Raw genomic sequence first — 18,509 nt, forward strand, 5'->3', positions numbered from 1 at the left:
GTCATCCGGGCTTGAAGATGTACTCATTTACTTTTCCCTCTTTCCTATTCATTCACTGAGTTCTTGTGACTTCTGCACTGATTTGTTTCCTCCCTTTCCATCCCCTGACCAAGCTGGGATAACACCACACTCATCCTGTAACCAGTCTGCTTCTCTGCCATCCTCTCTGTTCCAGACCAGCATGTTCTAACCACCGCTCTGTCATTCTCCAGCCCCCATACCACCAGGGACCCCATTTTCTACTACAGTACCTGGAGCTCTGGCTGACCCTCAGGGCCCTCCACAATCTCAATGACTCCCATCTCCTCACAATCACAAGAGCATACCTCTGCCTCACCTCTGCGCCTGTGCAGATTACTGCTTTTACCAAGGACTCCTTCTTCTCACTCCCCTGCCTACTGGAATTGCACTCCTTCCTCAAGCCCAGATCAAAGCCCACCTCTTCCGCTAGCTTCTCCTGGAGTGTCCTCTTTTCTTGGGCATCTTCTTGTTTTACTGTAGTCTAGTGTACTTACTCTTTCTGTTCTTTAGTCCCTACCTCATGATTTTCTTGCCCTTTAGGGTCTAAGTCATGAAAAAGAATGAGATCATCAATACGAAGGCGCTAAGAGTGTTTTGGAGGAAAAGGTATAATGGAAAGCTCAGGGATTAACAGTAAAAAAACATACAGTGGTGATGACAAGGATCGAGTGTCTCTGTATTAGTTTCATTACTGACATTTGTAATGCTGTCTTTATTTGCCTTTATATTGATACCATAAAGGGATGAGGTTTGAGGATCTTTATGCTTTGAAGAACCACCAAATTATGTCTATCTTATTCTGGATTCCCGTTATCTAGAAGCTCTACAGTGCCAGCTTCCAAAGGACTTTTCAATGATGACTCTATGCCCATCTGGTTCTCATTTTCTTCCTGGTGACTGAAAGTAATGAACATGAAGTAGATTCATAGGGAGCCTGCATCTTATATTTCCGAATACACCCCAGTGCCCTGGGGACTGTGCTCCCCAGGTTCAGTTTCCTCCTCTGAGGGACGAGATCTCAGCAGTCAGAGAGCAGCACGACTCTCCACCCAGTCTGATCCCCTTTGTGGCCAAGTCATCAGTTTTTGTTTTGTCTCACATGACTAGGGCTCAGGTGAAGATTCCAAGCATTGGAAGGAGGGGACGTGCAGGTCTGAAGAGTGGAAAGCACTCCCCCAAAGCTCAACTCTGAGAATGCAGAGCAAACAAACTCTAGCCGGTAACACAGTCACCATTCACAGCTTCCTTCTTACAGCTGCCAAAATACTGCGTCGGGTTGTCAGCTTTTGACTTCATTTCACCACAGTAAATAAAAATAAAACCACTGCCAAATACCATCAGCAACGCAAGCTCTGTCATGTAGCTGTGACGGCGAGGACGAGGCCCCGAGGCTCCTTTGCGTTTTAGCTTTCGTGGGGGCTCTTTTGAATGAAGTCATTTCCTAGGCTTCATAAATGATTATACTTGTTTGCCACACAGAACTGTATGTATACACCAATTCTGAATTGTGTCAGAAAACAAGGGTCTTGTTCACTTTACTGCATTCTGTAAAAATACTCGCCCAGACTTCTGGTCAGTAACCAGAGAAAACAGCCCAGCTGAAAGCCCCAGCCACTGAGAGAAGGACCCAAGTGTACTCAGTATGACACAAAGATTTATAAACACAGCCAAATAACCCCAAGGAGTACACAATATAAATGCTTTATTGCTAGCACAGAGGTTTCTTTTTAAGTAAATTAAAAGAAATAAATCTTCATTTTCACATTCTATACTGCAGTTGAAAGGTAACTAGCTGGTTAATGGATATGTTCACTTGGACACAAGCTATAAGGAGAGCATGACAGTCACATGGAAGGGCTCAGAGATGTGGCGTCTCTCAAGGCATCGGGCCACTGAATGCACTGCCGTTCGTAAATAACAGCGAGGAGGGATTTCTTTTAAACATCATGAATAGACAAGACTTATAAATAGAAACCCGGGATGGTTAGAAAGCAGAAACCCATTAAATACAGAAGGCTATATATGTGTTGGCCATATTCCATGTACTCTAGGCTATGTTTGGTACTTTTAAATAAGTGATCTCCATCTACGTTACAGACCGGACTGACTTCGGCAGCCAGGAAAGCGGAAGGAGGAAAGGAAGGTGATGCTGTCCATCAACCGGTGGATGCGGTGGATGCGTTGGAAAGCAGGAGAGGAGGGTGTGACTGGAGGGGAGGGAGGGGCACCGCTTGGTGCCTCCCCCTCGGGAGGCTCCTGGGGAGGCTGGGAGGGAAAATGCTGCGTGGACGTGGACGAGCCGCTGGATGAGTCGGCGGAGGTCTGGTGGAGCGTGGCAATCGTGGCACGCTGCAAGTCTGCGAGTGACACGGAATCTGCAGGCTTGCTCAGGTTCTCCAGGGTTACTGCCAGTGGATTTAGGGCACGATAGGCCAAAGTGACAGCCAGAGCACTGGGAGTAGCAGTGCTGGGGCAATGGGGGGCGGGGGACAGAGGCTGAAGAGTCCAACTGCAGAGATAATTCACTTAGTAAGAATTGTCAGCCAGTACTGAAAATGAAATTATTTCTGCAAGGCCCCCAGCATTACCTTTTACCAAATTCTTGAGCCCAGCCATTCGTTTCTGGGTTGTTAAGATAAGCTTTGGAAAAAGATCTTATCAATCTATGAAAAACAACCCCCCCTGCCCCCACCTTATTCCAGAATCACCCAGAAGGAAGTAAACACACGCGCACCCACACGCCCTAAAGCCAAGCAGCCAGATCAGAAGTTGTCAACTACATAGGATGATCTCCAGATCTCCATCTTCCTGCTCTTTTGCTCGTGTTATTTATGGATGTAAGAAAGCCAGATTGGGTCAGGAACGTCCCCAAGTTCTTGCTTCTTGGTACATCTGCAGTGTACCAGCTCCTGGCATTTTCAGTCTGGTCTGGCTCTAACTAAAACCATTTCATGTTTTGCTTTGAAGAAGTGGATAACATGAAATGGTAATTTGGCTGCAAAACCTTGGAAAATTGTTCCCGGCCCAAACATCTGCCCCAAATGAGCTCAGCTGAGATCTCCTTGGAGGGGTGGGTGAGCAGAGAGAGGCTGGAAAGGGGAAAATGAAGACAATGGAAAGACAACCTTTCCTCAGGAGGAAAGTTCTTTGTGACAAAAGGTGCCAGCCCATCCCTCTGGAGAGATCGAAGTCCCTGACAGCTACTCCTCTGCTCTCCGTCCCCTTTCCCCAGTATTTGGTATTATTCAGGTGAACCCTTACAGAGTGCCAGGAAATGGTGCCCACATGGTCTGCTTTCATTACCCACTGACTGGCCTGGCCTACGTGTCATTATTTCACTTTAAATAAGGACCAAGTATGGACTTTGGATTCCTGAGAGCCGGGCCCCCCAGGGAGAGCAGAGAGGGAGAGTCCTGCGGGATGGCCTCCACCTTCCCCCTTGGCCTTCTTAGGAGTTCTTCTGAGGGATCTTTACTGTCACCGTCTTCACCTCCGAGTACTCTCGCAAGCCAAACTCCCCCCTAAAAGGCAGAAATAGGCAGTATCAGACACCAGAGGGCTGGGCGGCCCGGCCTGAGGGACGGCAAGAGTCCCGAGAAGGGGAGGTTTATCACCTGCTAACAGCAGGCCCTGGGTTTCCATGTAGAAATGTCTGATGAGTGGACAGCCCAGCTCTCCTCTGAGGAGCACAGAGAACTGTCATATCCCGAGCAGTAACCGTTTCTTGAAGGCAAAGACTGATTGTCTCCACAACATTGCACAGAAGGGTGCAGCACTGCCACCTACTCAGAGAAACAGGCATGTGGATTAGCCTGGGTCAGCGGTCACACAGGCCCTGAACTGGGCCCCTGGGTGGGCACCGTGGACAGCAGCGGACCAGGCCCAGGTCTCTGCCGCCGCGTCTCTACCGCAGGCAGCAATGGCTCCTGGGGACGATGGTGTGCCTTCCTCCTCTAAAACCTGCTCTTGCCACTGGACACCCCCTCATATGTGTTTTCCAGTTGCTCCCCTATAGATCTAGTCTACTTTGGCTGAAAGAAAAGCATGAGATTTCCGGGCTGGGATCCCCTCTGTCTGATGTTCTAAATTCCTTTTCACTGGACCTTAGACTTAACAAATGGAAAGGAAGACCTAAAGGCTCACCAGGGAAGAGCACGGATCACCTGCAACGCTTAAAAACAATCCTGATACAAGCTGCCCACATGCCCACAGAGTAAGGGCAAAGAGGCAGGAAATCAAAATAACTGACAGAAAAGGAAGTGGTAGTCAGCTGGTCCCCCAAGACTCCGGGGAAACGTTTACTGACTGGGAACTGGGTCACCTGCCTCGGTGGGGACAGGAGATACAGCCCTTCCCAGCCCTCCAGTCACTCAACTTGGGTCTCCAACCACTGTCTTCAGGATGCTGGGGTGTGGCCACGTCTCCTGGCCACAACGTTCCTTTTTTCACCTGTCTGTATTCCCTTCTCATTTCACTTCATTGTCACTGCCCTTTCCCCGCTTTTCTCATTGTAAAATCAAGCACATTCTATTTTTTTTCCGTAAAAAAAGTTCAACTTTTTTTCTTCTATTCTTTTTAAAGTCACTTCTCTGTGATGCTTCTCCTGGCTCTCTCCTAAGAGCTCCTCCCTCCTCCGTGTTCACAGCCTCTACCACAGCCCCGTCACCTGCAACGGGGCTGCCTGAGCATCTGTCCCCTCCCATGGAGCTGTATCTTACTGATCCTGCTTTCTGCCCCCCCCCGCCCCCCCCCTCCACTGCCAAGCCTAGAGTACAGCCTACAGCTCAGGCTCAAATACAGCACTTGTGGAAGGAAGGAAGGGAGGAAGGGAGGAAGGCTTCTCCCCACCCCCTCTATCCTGGTGGAAAAAATAAAAGAACACTTAGAGATGTATTTGAATAAGAAAATATTAATAAAGGCTGTCTTTAAGAAACAGTCATGTGTACAAGATACATTACAGTAACTGGGCTTAACAACCAAGAAACGATTCATTCTGCTTCCTTCCAGGAATTCCCATGCCCTCACAAGGCTCCAATCGCTTTGCCAGCAGCAACTCCCAGCACCAAGGTCACCTGAGTTGTTACGGCCACCCCCTCCCCACCAGGACATCAGAGGCAGCCAAGGAGAGACCAGGACATGTGCGCTATTCTCTTATCTGCATTGGCCATCTTGCTTACAGGAATGAGAATAAATTTGGGACTGTCCCGTGCCATTCAGTATAAGATTCCCTCATTAGCTCTTTTCAGGCCCTGAGTCTTTATTACCAGCTCAGCTCTGGCTCTTTCTGGACTTTTTCCTGCCCTTGGGCAATTCCGAAAGTGTCTCTTCATCACAGACATCATCTGCCTCCTGTTTGAAGTGAGGTTACTCCCTTCTTGTTTTCTGACTTGTGCACGCACATGGGGCAGACCCTGAACCACTGTCCTCCCCCTCAGACCTCTAAGTAGGTTGTGACAAATGTAAGAAAGTCTAGAGTCAGAAGCGTGCTGGTATGGTCGCCTTCGAGTGTGGCTCTTGGGTCCCATAATCTTTGGGTGCGTGATGCCATGGAAAACCGTCCCGGACTGGAGGAGCTCTTCCCCTGGGTCCTGGGGCAGCCGTCTGCCACCATGGTCCACACACAGCCCACTCTGAGAATGAGGAGTGGGCTCGAATCTGCCAGAACACCTGGAGCTGGGGAATGCCAGCTCAGCTCTGCCATTAAGTGGCTGTATGACTCCAGGCGAGCCACCACTCCCACCCTTCTGGTGCCCTGTCACCTCACGGGCAGCAGTTCCCGAACCCCAGCAAACGTAAGGATCACCTTTGGAGCTTGCTTCGTTGTAGATTCCTGACCATCCCACCAAAGCTTCTGTCTCAGTAGGTCTGGGGAGGAACCCAAGAGATTGTGCTGCAGGTTATTATTTGAGCCTCCCTTTGAGAAACACTGCTGTAAAGTCTCTGAGAGCCCCCAAGCTTCTCAGAGCTATTTGACCACCTCATTCCAGGGTTTTTCTCTCAAATTTGCTTAATCCAGTTAAATTCTGTGGCACACAGGGTTCCAGGGTGAAGGAAGCTTCAACCACACAACAGGGCAAAGGCAGACACATTGTCATTGATCTCTCTGTGTGGTCGCCTTCATGGCTCCACAGTGTGTCGGGGCTCAGGCACACTGAGATGCCTGTATCCCTACTTCTGAGCCAGACTAGGCTATATTCCCTAACATGAACCAAACTTGGCCTACCTACAGGTAAGGTAAGATGTTACATTTTGGGGTCTCTCAGCCAGACATTTTAGAAAATCACTCCTAAAACAAAAAGGGATTTCTGTTTAGGATGTATCTTTCCCTGCTCTTTTCCCTCCTACAGCAGCATCGTTCAGAGCAGGGTCTCCAGATCGCCTGCATCAGAATCATTCCAGAAGCCTGTTAACACTGCAGCCCCTCAGCCCTCGCCCAGACTTACTAGAGAGGGGGTTCCCATATAGGCATGCCCAGCAAGCCCCTTCTCTGACTGCAGGTGACTTTTGGTGCACATGCATGCTGTGATGCAAACTTGGGAAGCCCCGATTTAGAATACCCTAATAATGCTTCTCATCTTCAAAGCTGTGTCCTTAGTTTTTAAAATGTTGAGGCTCACAGCTTTCCTTCCACCCCCTTAGTTTGTGACATGTATTTTATAGCTTGTCTCAGGGAAGCTTAAATGAGGAGTAAGGGAGAGGACAGGAAGAATGAAAGGGGGGGGAGGGGTAGCTGCAGGCCAGAATTGAGGTGAGCTCGGCCCTCTCTCCAGCCCTGGGAATCAGTGGCCAGCCTATCAGGTAACCTGTAGAGGGCAGTCCTCCACAGCTCTCTGTGTGGGGGGTGGTGGGAACCCTCAGGGGTTCCCACAGCTCTCCTTGGAGTTTGTCTCTAGAAGGTGCTACTTCTCTTCTCTGTGTCTCTTACAAGTGGGCAAGGAGGAGCCAGGAACCAGAGCCACATGAAGTTTGCAAGGCCATGAGATAAACACTACTGTCCAGAAGAAGGTAAGTGGAGTTTTAAGTGAGAAGCAAGAATGGGGGACCATGAGAGGCCGGGTTCGTTGACTTGAAACCTTTGTGACCACTCTACGTCATTTAAAGAAGGAAAAAAAACCCCATGTTTTGGGAGCAAGTAGGGACAAAGAATCATATAATTTAGACAAGATGAAGGGAGTCTCATCAAAGGGCACTGTTTCCTAATTATTTTTTAACTGCACTGGGAAGGCCAAATCATTATAGCACCAGGAAGACAAGTTGAGAAAGGCTGCTTTTCAGTCTCCTGGGCCACTGTCCTCTGTGTGGTTCTGACACAGCCAAACCATTCTCTGGACCATCTTTCCAGGGGAGGGGAAGGTTTCTAATGGGGACAGACTAGACCTGGACAATGTCACCAGCCTTCATCCTGCCCATGCTGAGGGCCAGGGCTAGCCTGGGACAGGCTCCATCAACCAGTGATTATTTATTATACTTTATGCTCATGATTCACTCTCTCAATGATCTGTAGCAAAACAGCGTGAGCAGCATTCCCAGAGCCAGTGACTGCCCCAACATTTCGGAGGCGTGGAAAGCACAAACACAGAAGCAGTACATGAAAGGACAGGCTGAATACATCTTGAGAAGTGGAAGCAGAACGTTAAGGCCATAAGCAAGTTAAGAAGAGATACCTGGAGCACATGAAGACTTTATAAAAGCTGAAAAAATACCAATAACTGAGCAAACAATTCTGGTTCTGGCTGTAAAGCAAGTGGGAAGTACTGAAGGCCAGAAGCAAGGTTCGGGCAGGAGCCACCTCTCCCTGGCATTTCCAGAGATAGAGCGTAAGCTGATGATACTAGCTGGAACTCAGGAAAAGTTCTGCCACACTTCCGAGCTAAGACATGTATTAAGAAAAAGAAGGATCGCCTCCATAGCACTCATCTACTTGACCAACAGTGATGACAGCAGCTAACATTTCAGAAGGTCTGGATGTCTGGGATACTCAGTCCTACCATTTAATCTTCACAGAAACCTTTTGGGGTAGGTGCGGTGATTACTCCCATTTTATAGATGAGGAAACAGAGGTTTAGTGAGATTAAGTGATTTGTCCAAGGTTGCACAGGTGTTAAGTGGTAGAGCCAGCATCCATCTCTGAAGCAATGTGATACCAGAAACTCTACTCTTCGTCTCAAAGCTATGCCTGACTTACAGTGGAATGGCCAAGGGCTAGAAATGACCAGCTAAAGTATGTGAAGCATGTAAATCCTCTGCACTGGTCTTATGGGTTCACTGTACTTGGTCGCAAAAACCACACTTCTTTCTCCCCCAATGCCTCTACTCACTCTTTCCCCACTGTACCTTGCTTGACCCCTTAACCCTGCAAACATACTTCCCTCTCTCTGTCTAGTCAAATGTTCCTCTCCTTTATAGGTCAATTCAAGTCTTCATATTTGATCATATCTAAAGGTTTTCCAGACTTCTACAGTTCACAAGGATCGCCCCCCATCCCTAAACTCCACTATAAATTTACAGTCTTTTCTGGAATTCTTTGGATTCTTTCAATATTGTAGATTAAATTTATCCAGCAAAATTTCTAGTGCCTTAATGAGCCACATCTTCCCCCACAGGTCAAGCACAACGCTTTGCACATGGTATATGGCTCAATACTTTTAGTAGACTGATTATGGACTAAGCATTTACTCACACAAGGATGCATTTAAGAGTGGCAGAGGGAAACGGACATGGAAGAGGTCTCCTCTTGTGAATCACAGGATTTTAAAAACATGGAACCAGCTGCTTTCAAAAGGAGGGAAAAATTTTTTTTGGATGGGGGGAGGGGGTGCATCAGCTTAGAACAACCCTGGCTATCATTTACCCTTGGAATGCTGCTCAAAAAATCCATTTATAAGGGCACCTGGGTGGTTTAGTCAGTTGAGTGTCCGACTTCAGATCAGGTCACCATCTCAGAGCTCGTGGGTTTGAGCTCCACATCAGGCTCACTGCTGTCAACACAGAGCCTGCTTTGGGGATCCTCTGTCCCCTTCCCACTCTGTCCCTCCCCTGCTCACTCTCTCAAAAATAAATAAATCTTAAGAAAATCCATTTATATATGAAGGCTGCAAATAAAATCCCCTTGAGTGTAGGTCTTCTTTGTTACAGTCCCATTTTTCAGGTCCTTTGCTTTTCAGGAGGACTCTTCCCCACTCTGATCTGATCCCTGAAGACTGTCTGTACTTGGCCTGCCTGCTTCCTTGGCTGGATATCATGGGAGCCACTTGAAACCTACGTTCAAACCTCATGTCTGCCACTTACTGGCTGGGTGAGCTGGACAAGCTGCTTAACTACTGTAAGCCTCAGTTCCCCGTCCAGACCATGTGGATGTGAGGGTTTAAGTGTATCACTTCCATTTCATCATCGTGAAAGTCGAATGAGACAATGTTAGGAAAGAAGCTAACATAAAACCAAATACAGAGCAGGCATTTAATTAATGATATCTATCATGGCTATTGTAAAATACTTGTAACCGGTCTTCCTCCTCTAGTCTTTGCCAGAACATCCTCTATATGCCAGAAATTTTGGCCTGAAGTCCTTTGATATCTCCTCAGCTCCCATAGAACACTTAAGCCCTCTGTGACTGGGTTCCAGCCACCCTTCCCACTTGTGTCTTCAGCAAGCCCCTTCTGGTCATCTTATGTCCAAACCTGTGGTCCCAGACTCAGAGAATCTACAGAGGCCAAGCAGGTGACATGAGCCAGTGGACTGGGTATGTGTAAAATGACTGACCACCAATATTCAGCCCCCAGAAGCCACAGGAGTGGTGGGGAAAGAAACAGATTCCAGAGCTCACAGCTGTAGTGATTTTGCTATGGGGGAATGAAAATAAGCAAGAAATCTAGATTTTATGGAGAGCCTCTTCATTTTTGAATGCCAGTTAAAGATTTTAAAATGTTGTGAGGCAAAACAAAACATTTCTGCAGGCCAGATTTGCCCTTGGCCTGCCAGTTGGTGACCTTTGTTTCAAACACACCAAACTCTGGGACGCTCTGAATTTGCTGTGTCTTCATGCCTGTGTTCCTGCTACTCCCTCTGCATGGGAGGACTGCCCCCCACCCTCCAAAACTGAAATGTTATTTGTTCTGTGAAAAAATTAATGGATTCTTTCCTCAGTACTTGCAAGATGTGTGACACGCTTCTATTAATAAAATAGACCTTATTATATGAAATAGATGGTGCATTAATTTTTCTCCATTGCCACTTAAGGTAAGGGAGCTGTGTTCTAGTCATCTTTGTAGCATGTAGTACAATGCTTAGCCTATAGAAGTATGTGTTCAACAAAATGTTTGTTTAATGAATGGATGAGGGTAAGAGAAATCAACAATTGTGTGACTACTCCTCTATGCTGGTATCTGCAATCCCTATTTCTCTGCAGGCACCAGCAACTTTGGACACTTACATTTCTCTCCCATTTCCAGACATCTTGAATCCCCCAAAGGGGCTCTGGGCATTTAAGGCATTGTAACAATTGATCCTAAGGGAAGAAAACATAGTACCGTTAGTGCTGAATTCCACTTGCACAGAAATAGTACCACTGGCATAGTATTTCCTTTAAAAGTTTTATTTTTTTTAATTCCTTTTTTTTTTTCTTTTTACATACGAAACATCTTTAATCTAAAATTTGCTTTGATTTCCCGATCTGGCCAGGAATGGGTGTATATCCATTCTCGGGGGGGGGGGGGGGGGGCTCTTTTCCTTTGTTATTCCCATCCCCCCAGAGAATGTGCTTACTTCACCCAGGTTCTGGAGATTATGAGGTCCCCACACAGCCACTGGCATGTGTTACGGCTAGAACAATGACGCTGACTCTGATCTTACCAAACAGTCCCCGCCTGCATTGCAGAAGACACCGTGAGGGCCTTGTTGATGTCATTAGTGAAGACAGCTGCCACAAGTCCAAAGTCTGAGTTATTGGCTCTTTCGATCACTTCATCCATTGTCTTAAACCTCAGAATCTCTTGAACAGGGCCAAAGATCTGCAACAAAATCATTTGACCCAACACAGGGCTGCTTTGCCAGCACCTTTACAACTGCTTTCCACATTGCAAAACAAGTTTGTTCTGCTTTCATTATTTAAACTTCATTTCAGCTTAGCAGCACAGAACTGTAAAATAACCTTTGGCAGAATAGGATTGTACACGTGTCTAACCTTAGAGTTTGTTCAGGACCCTGACTCCTCCACCCTCCCTGGAATCACTCGATTCTACTGTTAAAGCTGCCTTCTCCATGATTCTCCAGACACTGCTCCAGATCTCAGAACTGCTGGTCTGGACTGTTGGCTGATGTGCTCCTGGTTCCTCTCTCGCACGAACGTGAGGATACTTGGGTGTCTTCTCCTTCCTGGGGAACAGCTTAGTAACCTACATCTGAAGGAACAGACCTGTTGCAAGTGTATTACTAAGGCCAATGATTGGCTATGGTGACTGTCCTCTGGGCTAATAATAATTGCAATCATTTAGCAGGTCACCTGGCCTCCATCTAGCTTGCTTGCCTTTTGATTTAACATTTTCTTGAAAGTGAGATTTTACATAGTGATGTTTATAGCTGTTACAGAATATATATAAAATATAAAGAGCTAAAGCTAGAATATCATGTACTAGAAGTGCTCTGGAAACCATTCCAGAAAGATGTGGCTTTTGTCAGAACCCCATATTGGATACCTCCTCCTTGGCAATCCGCATATCATCGGTGACATTGGAAAACACCGTGGGCTCTATGAAGAATCCCTTTCGGCCCAGTCCTTTGCCTCCACATTCCAGCTTGGCACCCTCTGCCACACCACTCTGGATGAGTTCCAGGATCTTGTTGTACTGTTTCTTGTCAATCTACAAAAGAAATTTCCTAATGACTCCATGTAAAGTAAGTGGGTTCTCAAGAATCTCTCATCTGCGATTTTGTTTCAAAGCTCCATGATATCTAGTCATATCACATGGGACTGTTGTCACTTACCCATTCTTCACCAACAAAACATGTGGTTTTTTTATGGTTCCACCCAGCATGTTGGGAACTTCAGTACTGAACTTACTGCACTGATGACAGACAGTGTGAGAGTGCCAAATCAGAACTATCAGACATAGGCCATGTTTTCAGATGATAGAGAACTTGGCTAATTGATTAGTCATTGTTTACAAATGGGGGAAAACTGACCTCTACATCCAAATGAACAGTTCAGCAAGTTGTACTGATACTAAAAAGATGAAAACAATAGGTGAGCTATATGGCACCACACATCAAATCCTATTGGGAAATATTTTTAATTGGACCTCCTATTACACCCGTAGAGGAAAAGATCAAGTCCAAAGAATGAGGACTAACTTTCTATTCCATAAAATAAAGTCAACCTTGCTCCCCAAAAGTCATAAGTATCACTCAATTACTATGGTTTAAAACCTAAATTCACTTGGGTTTAACTGCTCATCAGTCATCTTTCAAATGGTCCCCCAACCTAGGTGATGTTGTTGCTTATCGGGAAGACCCACACGCTAGAGATCTAGATGCAATCTGGTCCAAATAGCCTTTACAAATTCTCGGGCTCTATCTACAGTTTAAAACCAGAATTCTATCTGGAAATATGCCTTCATGATTGTGGAGAACCTGCAGAGCCAAACAGTGTGGACTGCAGGGACTTTTGTGGCCCTCCCCACCCCATCCCACCACATGAAGCATTCAGGGTAAGAGAGAAACATAGAGCAGAGTGGGAAGGAGATAGCCCTCATTTCCTACACATTTACAAGCCACAAGGGACCTCCCCAAAGTAGGTCAGGTTGGTGGAGAGATTCCTCAGCCACTGAAGAAGGATAAGTGGCTTCCGGGAAAAAGAGATGTCCACTCTCCCTGACAAAGGCATTTGTAGACGGGTCTTGAAGGCCAGTGATTACCACTGGGTGTCAGTTCTCAAGGTCAACATCCATCTTGTCATGCACAGGTCTTTTTTAGAGCTGAGACACTCCAATTTACCCCCAAGGTTCAAAGTATCCTTAAGGCAACTCTAATCCCTTAGTGTTTCAGAGATAAAATTTAGAAAGGAAAAGAGAAGCATGAGAAATAAGAATGCCTCACCAGCTACATTTCTAGCCATGAAGACAAGGTGGAAGAGTAAGGAGGAAGCAGAAAAAAGAAGTTGTTTCTGGGGTCCCACTAGAGTGTCCAGTGTTCGCCAAGGATTAAGAAAGCGGATGTTTATTATTTCTCTACCTGGGGTCCCTGCTCAGTGGTGGGATCAAAGGGACTCCCCACTATGCGCCTCTTGGCCCGCTCCACACTTCTTCTCACAAACTCCTCATAGATGGACTCCTCCACAAAGATGCGAGACCCCGCGGTGCAGCACTGGCCTTGGTTGAAGAACACCCCCTGGTGAGCCTGCTCCACAGCATAGTCCACTGCAAGAGGAAAACAGCCACGTCCTCAGCACTAGTTCTCCTGCGGAGGGGTGTGTCTACAGAGTCACCTCCCATCCCTCTCCCCAGAGCCCTAGGTATAAATGCCACGCTCACCGCAGAGCGTATGGTGAGTAGGCAGCACCGGGGAGAGCACTGGATTGAGAACGCAGCTTAGGTGGAAGTTCTAACTAGACCCTGATGTTACTTGCTATGTGAACATGGACAACTTCACTTCTTTGAGCCTCTTTCTTCTTCTGTAAAAAGAAGGACTAGACCACGTCATCTAGAACAGGGGTCTCAAACTCCAGGATGCCAAGGGGCTAGGCAGATAATGTAATGGTAGGAATCTGTCAGCTACTGAAACAATCTGATGGAGGCTCAGAAGGAAAGACACTACATTTGGCTGTTGCTCTGCGTGAATGTAAACCAATGGCTGCCAGATGGCCAATTTTAAGAAAAAACAGAAGTCAGTATTTTTAATGTGCAGTTTTTCTTTTTTCAAGTGCTGTGTGACATTTAGACAGGTAAACATATGTATGCCTGCATCTTGTCTATGGACTGCCAACGTGCAACCTTACCCTACAGAACCTTGTAGCTGTATGCTCAATTTGTATTTTGTCGAATTAATAAGCTAGAACAGAAACTGATCTTCTTGAAAGTCACCAAGTTTCCTCTATATTTACATGGGATGGTGTAATGGCATAAAACTTTTTCATGTCGTAGCGTATCCTTCAAGATAGGACTAGTAAGTATGGTGTGTTAGTTGCTAAATGACTGACTCCCATCAGTCAACCAGTGGTGTGAGTGGAGGGCCTACTCCCCAAGAGAAATTTAGGTGTGAGAGTTCTGATCCCTCAGACAGCCAGCATGAAGCCGATGCTGAACTCTCTGCGGACTCCAAGCTGGGGCTGAGAGTCAGACAAACTGCTTTCTGCTTTCTGATCTCTCCAGTGATGAAAGGGAAAGCAGCTGCGCCTGGCAGGATGGGAAGAAGAAAAAGAAAGAATGAAAGAGACTTTGGAATTGCATTCCCTGGAAAGCTTTTCTAAACAGAAAGGCCACACCTAGGCAGGATGGACTGCATGGCATCCTGCCTGGAGACATGGGATTTCCTAGGTTTGCTGCTCCATGCTGCCACAGAATCCTACCTCCAAGGTGTAATCACCTGATTGAGGTCCATTCATACGGGACTTACCAAAGTAGGTTGTCATTCTGGCTGAAAGTCATGGAAGCAGCAGAGGATGGGGGCACTAAACAGAGAAGGGGTTGGGGGTTTGGGGAAATGTTGGCAGGCCTAGTGAACTAGTATTTTTTTAATGATCTACAAAGCCACCAGGCACAGTTGAGAAGTTTCAGATTTCTTGCATCTCGGCAGAGAGAGGGTATTTCAGCCGTTCGGAGGCTTAGGCCACACCCCTTTGCACTGCACAGCCCTGAGCAAGCCTTCATCTCTTCTACCCTGCTCTATAGCATCACAGAGTCAAAGAAGCTCATTAGTGTCCAGAAAACAAACTCTGTTCAGCTGTCCACTGACAAGCGTTCTTTCCCAACATTAGTCTATCTGCTCCTTAGAAGGAAAGGTCCACATTCTTCTACTTAAGTACCCCTTAGTCTCCCAGATCTTCTTCTTAGTGTCCTGTCAAAGTGGAGATACAAAGAGGGCACCGGAAGGCAGTGTGCTGGCACATGTATGAGATCTGTGGGTGACTTACAATCAGCATCGGCAAAAATAATATTGGGGCTCTTCCCTCCAAGTTCCAGAGTTACTCTCTTCAAGTTACTTCTTCCAGCTGCTTCTTGGATAAGCTTTCCAACCTGAAAGGAAAGGAAATGGAGGAAGGTTTTGCACACCTTGCAGCTGAGACAGTCAGTGGCCAAGCCAATTCTGGGCAACAGTAATTGATCCTGCAAGGCAAACTAACCCAGTGGAGGCGGGAGGAATAACTCCTGTGTCGGGTTGGGCGGACAAGATACAAGTCAGCTGGGATGCAGTTTAATGTCTGTGTGAAGTGAGTTGGAAGACTGCTTTAGTTTCATGATGGAAGGAGCATGGAAAGAGGGTTTAATCTGGAATCTTAATCACTGGTCTCCAAAAAAGCCAACTGGCTCCACATGAAAGACATGATACATGATGAATGTACAACAAAATCTTCATGTATTTAAAAAAAATGCCACATATGACTTTAATCACAGGGCTCAAAGAAAATATAGATGTTACACCTTTGCCTCTGCCTAGGTCTAGAGTAGAACGATTCCTGATGGCTGAAGAACTGTCTATACTGTGCAATGCCTATTTACCTAGAAGCCAAACAAACAATAGGCTGAGTTAGAGATAGCATTTACCATGGTGTAAACTCACACTTCCAATGGAACTGAAAGTGTCAAGATGGAAACAGAAGAACACACTGCCTCAGTGATAGAAATGCTGTCCACTCTTTCAGAGTCTGCCTCAGCTGAACAGTGTTTCCTTGCCCAAGGGAATACCCTCCCATGGGTGGCCTATCCACAGATGGCAGCAGGGGTGTAGAGGCCCTTGCTCTCAGCTCACCACAGGACAGCTCTGCAGGCCCATGGATGCTCCACCATGCTGCATGTGGTTGGCGGACGTTGTCAGGCCTGCACTGCAGTTCAGCTTCCCCTGTGCCCACTCCCCTTCAGCAGCGATCCCTAATACATAACCTGCCTGGCAAACTCCATCTCAGCAGCTGCTTCCGGAGAACCTGACTCATACCAGGGTGCTACTCTACTATCAGGGTAGAGGTCACATTATGGGAAATACCAAGTCCCCAAATCGCCCATATGGGCACTTTGCTCTTGTTGGGATCAAAAATGCTACTGAATTCTACTGAAAATAAAATATTTTAAAAGCCTGGAGAAAAGAAATGCTAATTTTTTTTTTTTTTAATTTTTTTTTTTCAACGTTTTTTATTTTTGGGACAGAGAGAGACAGAGCATGAACGGGGGAGGAGCAGAGAGAGAGGGAGACACAGAATCGGAAACAGGCTCCAGGCTCCGAGCCATCAGCCCAGAGCCTGACGTGGGGCTCGAACTCAGGGACCGCGAGATCGTGACCTGGCTGAAGTCGGACGCTTAACCGACTGCGCCACCCAGGCGCCCCAAGAAATGCTAAATTTGAGTCCCTCCAGCCTCTTGTTGAGATCTTCAAGTAGGACTAACAATTCCTCAGGCAGGGTAGTCATGGTTAAGAGAAAATGTTCTGGAACCTGGAAGTTTTCTACTGATTTTATTGCTTACCAACTGGTTGACCTTGGAAAATTTATTTTACTTCTTGGCGCCTCGGTTTCCTCCTCTGTACCTGGGGCTAAACATAGTATCTACCTCAGAATTCAGTTGTCCTGAGGATTAAGTGAAGATATTTCGTCCTTAAAACCCTCCTCGTACACAGTGTGCCCACTCATGGTAGCTACGTGAATGCGGGAGAAGCCAGGTCACTCTCTTTCCATGTTCAGTGCAGAGCAATGGAGGTGATCGTAAGAGGAGTTACTGATAAGACTTTCCAAAGCAGGGCTCCCCCCTCCCTGCCCCCACTTCCCCCAAACTGCTTACACTTATCAGTTGCTTCAGGAAAATACTGGGGAAACTCTCTGACTTCCTTCAGTTGCCAGTATTACTCATTCACTGGATTAAATGCTTTTATGTTTTTATTATTACTCTACCTTATGGCAAAAAATTTAGAAAATGTACTTTCACTCCGAGGAAACCTAACCATGGGGGAAAAATAGTGATGTCTCTGGAAGAGCCAGAAGTGGTGTTTCTTAGTTTACAGGACAATGCTAGTTTCCAAGAGGTTAAGAAATATTGACATCCAGCCCTAAGATTAACGGGCAGGCATCAGCCCACCAGCCAGATGGTGCCTCTCCTGCCGTGCCAGTTTGTCTGTCTTCTACCTCAAGGCAAACTCCCTAGAAGACAGACTAATAAAGGCCCTGTTCTCAGGAAAACATGCTTCCTCTTCTTCAGGAAGAAAATGTATGTACACAATGGAAAGGAGAATCTGGCGCTCTGTTCTGGCAAGAGGACAGAGGTCAGGTGAAAACTGTGACTGAAGCCTGAGATCCCTAGCTTGAGAGGGGAAGCCTTCAGAGGAGGACAGCTGGGACAAGAGCACCATGGGGAGTCCCTGACGGCTGTCCTCTGTGACTGATGCTTCTCCTGAGGAATTCTAGGGTTCTTGGCTCTCTCTGCCCTGAGGAATCCATATTGATGATGACTCATCTTTAAGTCCAGGAAGATAAACAGACGAGTGCTTTCTCAAAGAAGGCAATCACTGGAATTCCCGCACTTATTATTAATTGTATTAGAAAATGAACGTTTACTGAGCTGATCTATGTCAGACATTTACATGTAATTAGCTCATTTAAGTCGCTCAAACACCCTACATAGTAGATACTATCTCATTTTAAAGGTGACCAAACTTACGAGCTGGAAGTCAATGGATGGTACCATGTTACCCAGCAGGTGGGCTGGCAGAGCCTGTCAGACCCCAGGTAGACTGATGCCAGGGCACGAGCGCGGATCACTCCCTCTATGCGCCTCCCTCTCAACTTTCCGCCTTCCTTTCTGTATTCCCTGAGCACCTCATGTGTGCCACTCACCACCAAAACCTTGTCCCTGAACTCCTAATTGTATCCAGGTGAGTAGGAATATCACCTTTTATAGATACAAATGATGATCACAAACCATCAGTTGCAAAACTTACATTTTTGCCTTCAGAATGACATTAAAAAACAAGCAAAAGCAAGGGGAAATCATGGATTTCACACACAGTAAGATGCTGAATAAATGTTTGGGGTTGGTAAAGGGAGTGCGGGCCCAGCTGGCATTGCATTTCTGTTAGCCCTACTCATGACATTAATCAAAAAGTTCTAGGGGCTGGTATTTTTTGCCACTAGGAATGTTGTCCAGTGATTATTTTCATGGCTACGGTAACTATACAAAAACCTTGCTCAGTCTATGGTCATCAGAGAATACCTAAGAATAATTTTTCCTGTGTCAGTGCTTTGCCAGCCTTTCCTTAGAAACCAAATTTGTGCTAAACATTGTGAGGCAAATCTCAGA

At 46.5% G+C, this 18,509-nt stretch overlaps 1 protein-coding gene across 6 annotated transcripts in view; it reads right to left on the bottom strand.

Annotated features, from left to right (window-relative positions):
• Positions 1-597: 597 nt before the first annotated feature.
• ALDH1A2 (aldehyde dehydrogenase 1 family member A2) overlaps positions 598-18,509 on the bottom strand; it is a 100,238-nt gene continuing 82,326 nt past the window's right edge. For 3 of the 6 annotated variants that reach the window (XM_049613691.1, XM_049613695.1, XM_049613696.1), the window contains 7 exons: positions 15,143-15,245; positions 13,246-13,430; positions 11,712-11,876; positions 10,870-11,027; positions 10,451-10,525; positions 3,636-3,803; positions 1,707-3,542 (listed from right to left, as the gene is read on the bottom strand). In XM_049613691.1, coding sequence (XP_049469648.1) covers positions 3,470-3,542; positions 3,636-3,803; positions 10,451-10,525; positions 10,870-11,027; positions 11,712-11,876; positions 13,246-13,430; positions 15,143-15,245 — 927 coding nt within the window. In that variant the 3' untranslated portion in view covers positions 1,707-3,469. Of the gene's footprint in view, positions 919-1,706; positions 3,543-3,635; positions 3,804-5,824; positions 5,887-10,450; positions 10,526-10,869; positions 11,028-11,711; positions 11,877-13,245; positions 13,431-15,142; positions 15,246-18,509 lie in introns of those variants that run through there. The other 3 variants (XM_049613693.1, XM_049613692.1, XM_049613694.1) reach the window with 3 other exon arrangements.

This window comes from Panthera uncia (genome assembly GCF_023721935.1).
Source record: "Panthera uncia isolate 11264 chromosome B3 unlocalized genomic scaffold, Puncia_PCG_1.0 HiC_scaffold_1, whole genome shotgun sequence".
Taxonomy (NCBI): Eukaryota; Metazoa; Chordata; class Mammalia; order Carnivora; family Felidae; genus Panthera; species Panthera uncia.